The sequence below is a fragment of the Amblyraja radiata genome, unplaced genomic scaffold (genome assembly GCF_010909765.2).
Source record: "Amblyraja radiata isolate CabotCenter1 unplaced genomic scaffold, sAmbRad1.1.pri scaffold_330_ctg1, whole genome shotgun sequence".
Taxonomy (NCBI): Eukaryota; Metazoa; Chordata; class Chondrichthyes; order Rajiformes; family Rajidae; genus Amblyraja; species Amblyraja radiata.
Window position 1 is genome coordinate 284979 of NW_022630506.1, and position 12614 is coordinate 297592.

General features: G+C 47.4%; 1 protein-coding gene across 2 annotated transcripts in view; it reads left to right on the forward strand.

Moving 5' to 3' along the window:
- rps15a (ribosomal protein S15a) overlaps nt 1–11578 on the forward strand; it is a 33526-nt gene extending 21948 nt beyond the window's left edge. For both annotated transcript variants that reach the window (XM_033016629.1, XM_033016630.1), the window contains exon 5: nt 11448–11578. In XM_033016629.1, coding sequence (XP_032872520.1) covers nt 11448–11541 — 94 coding nt within the window. In that variant the 3' untranslated portion in view covers nt 11542–11578. The remainder of the gene's footprint in view (nt 1–11447) is intronic.
- Nucleotides 11579–12614: the final 1036 nt, after the last annotated feature.

A 12614-nucleotide genomic window follows, 5' to 3' on the forward strand; every position in this document is an offset into this window, starting at 1 on the left:
TTTGCTTTCTTCACTGCCTGCTGCACCTGCATGTCTACTTTCAATGACTGGTGTACCATGACACCCAGGTCTCGTTGCATCTCCCCTTTTCCTAATCGGCCACCATTCAGGTAATAGTCTACTTTCCTGTTTTTGCCACCAAAGTGGATAACCTCACATTTATCCACGTTATACTGCATCTGTCATGCATTTTCCCACTCACCCAGCCTATCCAAGTCATCTTGCAGCCTCCTAGCATCCTCCTCACAGCTAACTCTGCCCCCCAGCTTCGTGTCATCCGCAAACTTGGAGATGTTGCATTCAATTCCCTCGTCCAAATCATTAATATATATTGTAAATAGCTGGGGTCCCAGTACTGAGCCTTGCAGTACCCCACTAGTCACTGCCGCCATTGTTAAAAGGACCCGTTTACTCCTACTCTTTGCTTCCTGTCTGCCAGCCAGTTCTCTATCCACATCAATACTGAACCCCCAATACCGTGTGCTTTAGGTTTGTATCTCTTATGTGGGACCTTGTCGAAAGCCTTCTGAAAGTCAAGGTGAAGAGGATGTTAGGAGGTTGCAGTGTGAACTCGACAGGTTGAGTGAATGGGCGGATGCGTGGCAGATGCAGTATAATATAGACAAATGTGAGGTTATCCACTTTGGCGGCAAAAACAAGGGGGGCAGATTATTACCTCAATGGGGTTAGGTTAGGTAAGGGGGAGGTACAGCGAGACCTAGGTGTCCTGCACCGGACACTGAAAGTTGGCATGCAGGTACAGCAGGCAGTGAAGAAAGCTAATGGAATGTTGGCCTTCATAATAAGAGGATTTCAGTATAGGAGTAAAGAGATTCTTCTGCAGTTGTATAGGGCTCTGGTGAGACCACATCTGGAGTATTGTGTACAGCTTTGGTCTCCTAATTTGAGGAAGGACATCCTTGTGATTGAGGCAGTGCAGCGAAGGTTCACGAGATTGATCCCTGGGATGGCGGGGCTGTCATATGAGGAAAGATTCAAAAGACTAGGCTTGTATTCATTGGAGTTTAGAAGGATGAAGGGGATCTTATAGAAACATATAAAAGGACTGGACAAGCTAGATGCAGGAAAAATGTTCCCAATGTTGGGCGAGTCCAGAACCAGGGGCCACAGTCTTAGAATAAAGGGGAGGTCTTTTAAGACTGAGGTGAGAAAAAACGTTTTCACCCAGAGAGTTGTGAATTTATGGAATTCCCTGCCACAGAGGGCAGTGGAGGCCAAATCACTGGATGGATTTAAGAGTTAGATAGAGCTCTAGCAGCTAGTGTAGTCCAGGGATATGGGGAGAAGGCATGCACAGTTTATTGATAGGGGACGATCAGCCATGATCACAATGAATGGCCTCGAAGGGCTGAATGGCGGCCTCCTGCACCTATTTTCTATGTCTATGTTTCTATGAAATGCTCTGAAAAAAATTGGCAGTTCTGATTTAATATGATTGTGGCTGATCATCTAAAATCAGTACCCCATTCGTATACCTTTTTTTCACTGATAGTTTTGACTTGCACTGTTCAATTAAGAATTATCCCTTGCTGCAGTGTTTTAAGCAAATTGGAATGAAATGTACCATTCAAAAATGTGTTCATTTACTTTTGAAGAACCTTTGTAACATATAATCAGAGAATATTGGAACCATTTAGCATGGTTAGTATAGTTAATACTTTGTGCTCAGTCATGCAGCTGCTAGAGACCCTGGTTCCGTCCTAATCTTCGGTCTTGTCTGTGGAGTATGTTTATCTTCCATGATCGTGTAGGTTTTGTCTGGTAGCTTTGGTTTCCTCACACATCTCCACGTTATTTTAATCTTCAAAAATGCACCAGCATCCAGCTTCCCTTTGATTTATGTATAGGGAAATTGAGTGTTTTTTACACGGCTGTTTGCCTCAGAGAAGCGCAAATCATACATGGAAGTGCAGGTAGTATACAGGGCAGTATAATCCGTCAACTGAGTGTGTGTGTGTGTGTGTGCGCGTGTCCCTGTGCATAAGTAAAGCTTACCATTATTCTGCAGCCGGGGTAGGGGACGGCTTCAGGCGGGGGCTGTCAGGTGCCATTTCCTGCTGCTGCCGTGGTCTACGGCTGCCGCTCTTCACCGGCTTCAGGTGGGGACCGGTGTGGAGCATCATGCAGACGTGGACGGCTTCAGACAGGGTCGGCGGGGGGGGACAGAGCGTCCTGCAGCTGGGGCCGGGACGGCTTCAGGCGGGGGCCTGGGGGGGGCCGGCAGGGGGGAGGGAGCATCCTACAGCTGGGGGAGGTGGACGATTTCAGGCAGGGGATGTCTGGGGTTGGGGGGGAGAGCGTCCTGCAGCAAGGGGAGAGGGACGGCTTCTTTTGGAGGGGTGGGGACAGCGCCCTTCAGCCAGCGGAGGGCTGGTGGGGGAGGGGGGGGGGGGGGAGGTGGTCGGCGTCCTGCAGCCGGGGGAGGGAGACGGTTCAGGTGGGGGCTGTCGGGGGCTAGTTGGGGGGGGGGGGGAGAGTCCTGCAGCCGGGAGAGGGGGACGGCTTCAAGGGGGCTGGTGGGGGGGAGATGCGTCCTGCAACCGGGGGAGGAGCGTGGCGTCAGGTGGGGGCCGGTGGGGGAGGAGGCAGTGTCCTGCAGCCAGGGGAGGGGACGGCTTTAGGCGTGGGCCAGCGGAAGCGTTCTGTAGCCGGAGGAGGCCGGGGCCGGCAGGAGCGTCCTGGGGACGGGGACAGCTTCAGGTTGGTGTGGGGGCTGAGTCCTGTAGCCGGGTGAGGGGGACGGCTTCAGACAGGGGCCGCGGGGACGGGACGGGCTTTCTGCAGGTTTAGCACGGGTGTTGTGGGCTGAAGGGACTGGTTTCCGGAGGGCTAGTGCGGACATTGTGTGCCGAATTGACTTTTCTTGGGCGGGTACGGGTGTTGTAGGCCGAATTGACTGGTTTCCAGGGGGCTGGTATGGATATTGTAGGCTGAATTGCATTTTTATTGGGCTGGTACGGGTGTTGTGGGCCAAATGGACTGCAGCCAGAGACGGGGATGGCACCACGCGGGGACGGCTTCAGACGGGGCTTGTCAAGGGCCGGAGGGGGGGGGGGGGTGGGGAGGCTCTGCCGTGGCTCCTTTCTCCTTCTATTCAACCTCTGAAAGTGCAACAACTCATACTTGCTTGGGTCAAACTCCATCTGCCATTTCTCCGCCCATTCCTGCAGCTGTATCTTCTGACAGGCTTCCTCACTAGGCCTCCAATTTTGGCGGCAGCAAAGTTACCCACTGGAATCTTTCTGCTTCCCATTAGACTTTCGAGATACAGCGTGGGAACAGGTCCTTCGGCCCAGCAAGTCTGCACCAACCAGCTACCCCATAAACGAGCACTAGCAAAGTCAATTGACCTACACACCAGTAGGAAGGAACTGCAAATGCTGGTTTATACCAAAGATAGAACACAAAATGCGAGAGTAACTCAGTGTGTCAGGCAGCATTTCTGGAGAAAAAGAATGGTGGCGTTTCTGGTCGGAGGTCTTTTGCAGATGGTCTACAGCCAAAAAAAGCATGCAATCACAGGGCTAACATACAAACTCCACACAGACAGTGCCCGTAGACAGGATCAAACCCGGATCTCAGGCGCTGTAAGGCAGTGGCTACACCACCGGGCTGCCCTTCTTAAACAAAGGAATGGCGTAGGCTACTCTCCAGTGCTCTGGGGCTATGCCCCTGTGGCTAGAGAGAATCAAGGATCCTTGTCAAGGCCCTTGCAATCTCCTTTCTTGCCTCCCTCGTTTACCTGAGATAAATCCCATGTGGTCCTGGGGACTTATCCACCTTCGTGCTCTTCAAGGGCCTCAGCGCCATCTTCTCGATCTCAAACGGCATTAACATGTTTGTATTCTCTACGCTGATCTCGCTGTCCCCCAAGTCCTCAGTGAATACCTAATCCTTAAAACCTGTGGAGCTATCATAGCATGGAAACGGACCCATCAGCCCAGCCTTTCCATTTCAACCAATATGTCCCATCTGCACTCGTCCAATTTGCCTTTGTTTGGTCCATATTGCTCAAAACCTTTCCTATCTATGTACCTGTCCAAATGTTCACAAGTTATAGTAGCATTAGGCCATTCGGCCCATCGAGTACTCCGCCATTCAATCATGATCTCTGCCTCCTAATCCCATTTCCTGTCTTTTCCCCATAACCCTTGACACCCGTTCTAACCAAGAATTTACCTATCCAATCTAATCAAGAACATGGCTTTTAAATGGTGTTATAGTAACTGCCTCAACTACCTCCTCTGGAAGCTACATATAAGGTGAACTGAGCAGCTCTACGCAGTTGGGGTCTATTGGGGAAATGGGTGAGTGGTGTAGAATATTGCCTTGGGGAACAGGTTGCATTGGGGGACCTGGCCTCCCGTGGGGGCTATGGGTGAGTGGTGTAATATTACCTTGGGAAACGAGTTGCGTTGGGGACCTGGCCTCCCGTGGGGGCTATGGGTGAGTGGTGTAATATTGCCTTGGGGGACCAGGCCTCCTGTGTGACAGGGACCCACCGGGCTCGAATAACTACACCGAAATGGTACACAATAGTGCAAAGATTTGACCACTCACCTTGGTCCCGTTGTCGTTTGTTTGAAGTTTCGTTCAGATTGATGTTTTACTTCACGTTATTGAGCCCACTTTTAGAAGAATAACTGACTGTGCTGTGAGAGTTTTCTGGCAGTTGCAGCTATGACATCACAATGCCATCTCACAGTCCTCCACCCGACAATGAGATCTCAGAAGCCCACTCACCTTTGTCCCGTGGTCGTTTGTGTCAAGTTTGATGTTATATTTCACAAGTTATTGATATTTAAAAGTTGGATCGGAGATTCTGGCAGTTAGTGTGTGTGGTGGAGGGGATTAGTGGGAGGGGGTCGGTTAGTGTGTGTGTTTGTGGGGGGGTGGTGTGTGTTGGGGGGGTTTGTGTGTGGGGGGGGGGGGGGGGATTATTGCATTGGGGGAACGGGGCCAAATTGTCTCACTTGGGCTAGTATATATTACCAAAATTCTCATCTTGTTTGTTTGTGAGTCTGCCTGTGACTGCCTGAGTCGTACCTTGATACCCTGAATTACGCCAAAACGGTACACAATTGCGCTACAATTTTGCACAACCTTATTCACCAATGTCCTGTGGTGTGTGTCAACTTTGTTCAGACTGATGTTATATTTTTGTAAGTTATTGTATTGACATTTTTAACTTAAAAAATTCAAACAGCTGTCTTTACTTGACTGGCACCCCGAAGGACACCGAAGGGTCCTCAACAGGCATGATATTCTTCCGATTTAAATAGGAATTCCGATTTTTTGTTTTGTTTTCATGTTTACCAATTTTTTGTGCCTGATTATTTGGCGGCCAATCAATCGCTGCCTCTAAGGGGGGATGGTATCCAATCACCGACCAGCTTCCTTTAGATTCCCGTCCGATCAACAAATCAGTCTCCTGCCGTCCAATCAGCCGATGTCTCCAAGGGCGTTGCGTCCAATCATATAATGCGCCGGTCACTCGGTGGCCAATCAGGCGCAGTCTCTGAGGGGCGTTGCGGCTAAGCACTGACCAGCTTCCCTTACTGAAGCAGAAGATGGCTGCAGCCAAAATCACTTTTTCTGTGCTGTTTGCACACAGGGCTAGGCAAAGAGACATTACAGGTAACATTTTATGTTATGTGTTAGAAAAATTCTAAGCTTCAATTCTGTTAAGCTGCCAGCAGAAAGCTTGGGAATCGCTTTCAATCTATTGAAAATGCAGGAGCCCCCTGAACCCCCACTGAGGGGGCCTAACTGGCCCCCTTGAAACCCGGCCAATACTTCCTACTGTTTTTCTGAAGGTGAATACCATGCCTGGTCCTCAACCACAGTTCTGGACTTTGCATAATTTAAGACTGCCTTCTCTTTTTTTCCCCCCCCTTTCGCCTGCCGCTCCGGCTAGGATAGGAGCGGAACTGGGGGCAAGGATGGGATTGGAGCCGGTTCCGGGGAAGGGGAAAGTGGGTGAGGTGAGGCGGGAGATTTGGTGGGTGGGATAGGGGGGAGTGGGGGTGGATGGGATAGCAGGAGAGGAGGGGGGTAGGGAGGGGATAGGGGTTATGGAGGGAGTGACTGAGGGTAGGGGAAGGGAGGGGGAGGGAAGGAGGAGAGGGGAGAGCAGAGGGAGGGAAGGGAGTGTTGGGGATGAGGGGGAATGGAGGAGGATAAGGATAGGAAGAAGGATGGTGCAGTTGGTGCAGTTGCTTTGACTCGCTTCACAACGGGATCTCTGGTGTCACAACAGGAACCCGTCAGCCACGTCTGCGCAGTTGGGGTCTATGGGTGAGTGGTGGAATATTGCGTTTGGGGACCAGCCCTCCCGTGTGACAGGGACCCAACTTGGTCTAGTATATTACTAAAACTTGCATCTTGTTTGTCCGTATATATGTGTGTGAGTTCCGGAAACTCCGCCAAAACGGTACACAACAGCGCTACATTTTTTTTTGGCCCACTTTACCATTATCCTGCGATGTAAATGAAACAAGTTTTGTTCAGGTTGATGGTATACTTTACAAGTTATTCACATTTAAAACTATACAAAAAACACTTTTCAAACCACTTTTCCACTTGCCCTGCACATCAGCCACGTTTGACGTCACAATCGGATCCTGAATTTCATTTTTTTTTAAATCGCAATATTTTTTTATTTATTTTTCCGTGTGTACTTCGCCTGGTCTCACAATGGGGAGCTAACAGCTCCACGGATAAATTTCCTTCTATTTTACCATCGCCTCCACGGGTCCTCTCTTCAATTTATTAACTTTAATTTAATTTCTGCCGTCAACGGCACAACTTTGAACGAGGCAGCTGTGGCGGTCCCTGGGGGGTAGGCCACTCCTTGGATCAGCCCCCTCGCCGATTGAGGGACAGGAGCATTGGTCTGCCACGGGGTTTCCAGACGACCCTGGGTTTAATGCTCTCGAGGTGTGTGTGTGGTGTACTCTCGCTGTAGGGATTAAAAGACTACTGTTTGAACCCGCCTGGCGTCTGGCCTTTTCCTGACCTCGTCCAGGCCACTACACTGGTGACTCCACGCCGTTCATCACGTGTCGTGATGGATAATAACGCTGTTGCGCTGAAGCTCCCAACTCTGTGGACCGAAGAACCTGACATCTGGTTCCAGCAGGCCGAGGCACAGTTTGCTGTGAGTGGTATTACAGCAGATGAGACAAAATACTATTACATGGTTGGCGCGCTTGACCAAGCGACTGCGAGGCGAGTTAAGCCTTTCCTCAGGGCCCCCCCGGTAGCAAATAAATATAGGGGCCTTAAGGAATTCAGGAGGTTTGGCTGAGGTGACTGAGCGGGCAGCTCGGATTTTCTGAATGGATGGCCTGGGCGACCGCTGGCCGTCTGCCTTCCTGGAAGACCTCGTCCAGGCCACTACACAGTCGTGCATGCGCACTTTAGTGGAATATTGCATTGGGGGAGTGAGCCCAACGGGTCAACACTTGGTTGTTTCTATTAAATCGGTCCCCTCTCGCCTTAAATCTGTCTCGTCTTGTTCTTGATTCCACTACTCTGGGTAAAAGAATGTGCATTCAACCTATCATGATCTATAAGCACCCCTCAGCCTCCTGTGCTCCAAGGGTTAAAGTCCTAGACTTCCCTCCCTCACCCTTGAGTCCTGGCAACATCCTCGTAAAAGGTGTGATCATTATCTCCACAATGCTCTTCTAATGTAACACCGATCATCTGGCAGGCTCACTTTTCAATCCAAGGTTCAGTCGGACTATCCACATACTGTTTAAGGAAATCTTGGATACACCTGATCTTTTCTGTCATGTAATAATAATAATAATAATAATACATTTTATTTATGGGCGCCTTTCAAGAGTCTCAAGGACACTGTACAAAAATTTAGCAGGTAGAGGAAAAACATGTAAGGGGAATTAAATAAATAGTAGAGACATGACTAGTACACAAAGTAAAGACAGAATTCAATACAAAACACAATATGAGGCAATTAATGCACAGATGAAAAGGGAGGGGGACGTGGGGCTAAGGATAGGCAGAGGTGAAGAGATGGGTCTTGAGATGGAAGATGGTGAGGGACACGGAATTGCGGATCAGTTGGGGGAGGGAGTTCCAGAGCCTGGGAGCTGCCCTGGAGAAGGCTCTGTCCTCAAAACTGCGGAGGTTGGACTTGTGGATGGAGAGGAGACCGGCTGATGTGGATCTGAGGGACCGTGAGGGTTGGTAGGGGGAGAGGAGGTCAGTGAGATATGGGGGGGGGGGGGGGGGCGCAGATGGTGGGGGGCTTTGTAGGTGAGGATCAGGATTTTGTAGGTGATCCGGTGGGAGATGGGAAGCCAGTGAAGTTGTTGGAGGACTGGAGTGATGTGATGCCAGGATTTGGTGTGGGTGATGAGTCGGGCGGCTGCGTTCTGGACCAGTTGGAGTCGGTTGATGTAGGTGGAGCTGATGCCAAGGAGAAGTGAGTTGCAGTAGTCCAGTCGGGAGGAGATGAGGGCATGGATGAGTCTTTCAGCAGCGGGAGGTGTGAGAGAGGGTCTGAGTTTGGCAATGTTGCAGAGATGAAAGAAGGAGGTTTTAATGACATGGCGGATGTGAGGCTCAAGGGAGAGGGTGGAATCAAAGATCACGCCAAGGTTGCAGGCCTGGGGAGATGGGGAGACAGTGGTGCCATCGATGGTGAGAGTGGGGTTATAGATTTTGCTGAGTGTGGCTTTGGAGCCTATAAGGAGGAATTCTGTCTTATCACTATTGAGTTTGAGGAAATTATGTTGCATCCAGGTTTTTATAGCTGACAAACGAGTTGATAAGGGAGAGGGGGGGGTTGTGGGGGGATTTGGTGTCAATGAATATAGGGGAAGCTAAAATCACTTCCTACAACAACCCTATCCACATATCTGATCCTCTATCTCACACTGGCTATCTGGTGATCTATAACATTACAGTAATTGCTCCTTTCATTATTTTTCAGCTCATCACATTATGATAACGTATCCTTCTGTATGTGGCCTCTGTGTACCACCATGGTGTTTTCCCATATTAGTAAAGCAAATCCTGCGCCTTTTTCCTCCCTTTATTGCACCTGAAACACCAAAACCCATGGCACGTTGAGTTGCCAGTTGTGTCCCTCTCGCAACCAAGTTTCTATAATGGCCACAGGATTATAATTCCAATCACTGATCCAGGCTCGAAGTTCATCAGCTTTATCCACAATCTCCCTTGCATTGAAGTAAACACTCTTTAACTCTTCATTATCACCCTCTCCCGTTGAAACTTACAATCCGTGGGGATTCAGAAGAGATGTACTGAAGTTATCGACTCCAAGTTGTATTGACTTAATTAGTGTGTTTTAAAAAAGGGGGAAAATCTGTGATTTAAAATCATGAATGCAGGCAAACCCGTCGTCAAGAACAAGTCAATGCCGAGCAAATGTTATCAAAATATGAAAAATTACATTAATTTATGATGTAGGGTCTGGTTTGAAACTGGATTGCTCTACAGGGATGAATAATAGTTCTTCATTGGTTGAACTTGCAGAAGAATTTGAATACGTAGAACAAATTACACTGCCTTGGGGTTTGGGGTAAAATGGATTGCTTTTGCAGATCTGACATGATTGGGCTGAATATTTCAGCCATCTGTTGATTCTTTGAAGCTCTTGAAAACTGACTTCATTGTAAATATGGGTTTGGACTAAAGCAGTTTAAGGCAGTTGAGAGCTCATGGTTTGTTGATTTATTTCATGGTCATAAGTGATAGGCGCAGAATTAGGCCATTTGGCCCATCATGTCTACTCTGCCATTCAATCATGGCTGATATATCTCTTCCTCTCAACCCCATTCTCCTGCCGTCTCCCCAAAACCCCTGACTCTCGTACTAATCCAGAATATCTAATTCTGCCTTTAAGATATCCATTGACGGCCTCCACAGCCTTCTAACAATGAATTGCACAGGTTCACCACCCTCTAAATAAAGAATTTCCTCCTGCTCGTCTTCCTAAAGGAACACCCTTTTATTCTGAAGCTATGATCTCTGGTCCTCTCCACATCTACTTTATCCAAGCCTTTCACTATTTGCTAAGTTTCATTGAGGTCGTCCCTCGTTTTTCTAAACTCCAGTGAGTAGAGGCCCAGCGCCATCAAACACTCATCATATGTTAACCCACTCATTCCTGGGATCATTCTCGTAAACCTCTGTACCCTCTGCGGCACCAGCACATCTTTCCTCAGATATCAGGCCCAAAATTGCTCACAATGCTCTGAATATGGTCTGACCAGCATCTTATAAAGCCTCAGCATTACATCCCATTTGTTTGTATTGTCGTATTCTCGAAATAAATGCAGCATTGCGTTTGCCTTCCTTACTCGTGCAAATTAACTTTTAGAAACATAGCAAATAGGTGCAGGAGTAGGCCATTCGGCAATTCGAGCCATTCAACATGATTATGGCTGATCATCCAAAATTAGTATCCTGTTCATGCTTTCTCCCCATATCGCTTGATTCTGTTAGCCTAAAGAGCATACATCGCAAATACATTTTTGGGAATCCTGCACCAGCACTCCCAAGTCTCTTTGCACCTCTGATTTCTGAATTCGCGCCCCGTTTAGAAAATAGTCTATGCCTTTATTCCTGCTACCAAAATGCATGACTCCACACTTTGTTACACTATATTCCATCTGCAACTTCTGCCCACTCTCCCAACCTTCCAAGTCCTTCTGCAGAGTCCTGGCTTTCTCTACACTACCTGCCCCTCCACCTATCTTTGTATCAGCTGCAAGCTTGACCACAATATCTTCAATCGCCTCATCCAAATCATTGATATACAATGTGATGTATAGTGGCCCCAGCACCGACCTCTGCGGAATTCCACTAGTTACTGGCAGCCAACCAGAAAAAGCCCTCTTTATTGCCACTCTTTGCCATCTGCCATCCGGCCAACCTGGTATCCATGACTTCCATATCTTCCCCTTGACACCATGAACTCCTCATGTGTGGCACCGTATCAAATGCTTTCTAAAAATCTTGGTAAATAAAATCCACTGACTCCTTTGGCTGTCCTGCTATTTACTTCCACAAAGAATTCCAACAGATTCATCAGGCAAGATCTCTCCCCTTCACAAATGTTAGCTGTGTACTTAAGTTTACGAATTGTTTAACTGGTATTTGAAATTGAAGTGGCACTATTTAGGGTATGAATGACCTTTTTTGGAGAGGATTGTTTGGCATTTTTTCATTTAAAGATCAACCATCTAGTCTTAAAAGTGAGTAAAGGCTGAAATGTCAATTGCGATTATTTTGAACATTAATGCTAAGAAAGTTCTGTACAACCTTAGAGTATTATTCCCAATGTCAGCATCATCAGTTTGCCTACTGTTCTCTTAAAGAATGTTAATTGAATCCAGAAGCTGTCACATGATTTTTTTTTTAAATTGTAGGTACCTCGTTCTCACAACTTCGGCTGGGATCATGGACCATGAAGAGGCCAAACGAAAACACACCGGAGGAAAAATCTTGGGATTCTTTTTCTAAAATGTGAAAACCATTCTGCAATAAAATATCAAACCCATTTGCTTATTTTAAAATTGCATTTTTTTTATGTGCGAGGATTGCTGGGACTTTGGTGCCTATTGTACCAAAGGTAAAGTCATGGGAAATGCATTGTGAGCTTCTGATTCAGGCTTGCATTCTGTCGTGTCTACAATAGTGATCTTGGCTGCTCCACAGTCCAATGATCTCTCTTGTAAATAAATTAATTCTGATCATTGCATCATCTGGTGATTGCTGACGTGCATCTTCTGTATATTCTATGCATTGACTCTTGTTTTGACCTTAACATGTGGGTGCTTTGGAGAGGGTGCAGATGTGGTTCACCGGGATTGTTGTATAGATTACAGAAAATAAGATGCAAGGACAGGTTGGATAACATGTTGAGGCTGTCGAAGTCAGAAGTTTTTTATATGCATTTGGAAAGGGATTGATTTGAGAGTCAGCATGGTTTTGAGCGTGGGAGATCTTGTCTCAAATTTGATTCCGTTATTTTAAGTAACTAAGGAGGTTGAAGAGACAAAAGTCGTAGATATCAGCTGTATGGACCAAGCCCTTTAAGTTTCAGCGTGGGAGACTGCTCCAGATCGCATGGCATCCAGGAATAGCTAGCTGACTGGATACAGAATTGGCTTGATGGAAGGAAGACAAGGGTGGTGGTAGAAGATTGATTTTTGGACTGGACGCACCTTGGTGATCAGTCCTGGGCTCATTGCTGTTTGTGGTTTATATCAATGTATGAGGCATTGTTGAAGTAAGTTACTGAAGTAAGTTTGCAGCTGACACGAACAGGTGGTATTGCAGCGTGAAGATGGATATCAAGAAATATAACAGGATCTTGATTAACTGGGCACTTGGGCCAAGGTATAGCTGTTAATCATATAGTAGAATATGTGTGTGTGTATCTATATATGTGTGTGTGTGTGTGTATGTATATATATATATATATGTATGTGTGTGTGTGTGTGTGTGTGTGTGTATATATATATTGATATAAACCACAAACAGCAATGAGCCCAGGACTGATCACCAAGGTGCGTGCAGTCCAAAAATCAATG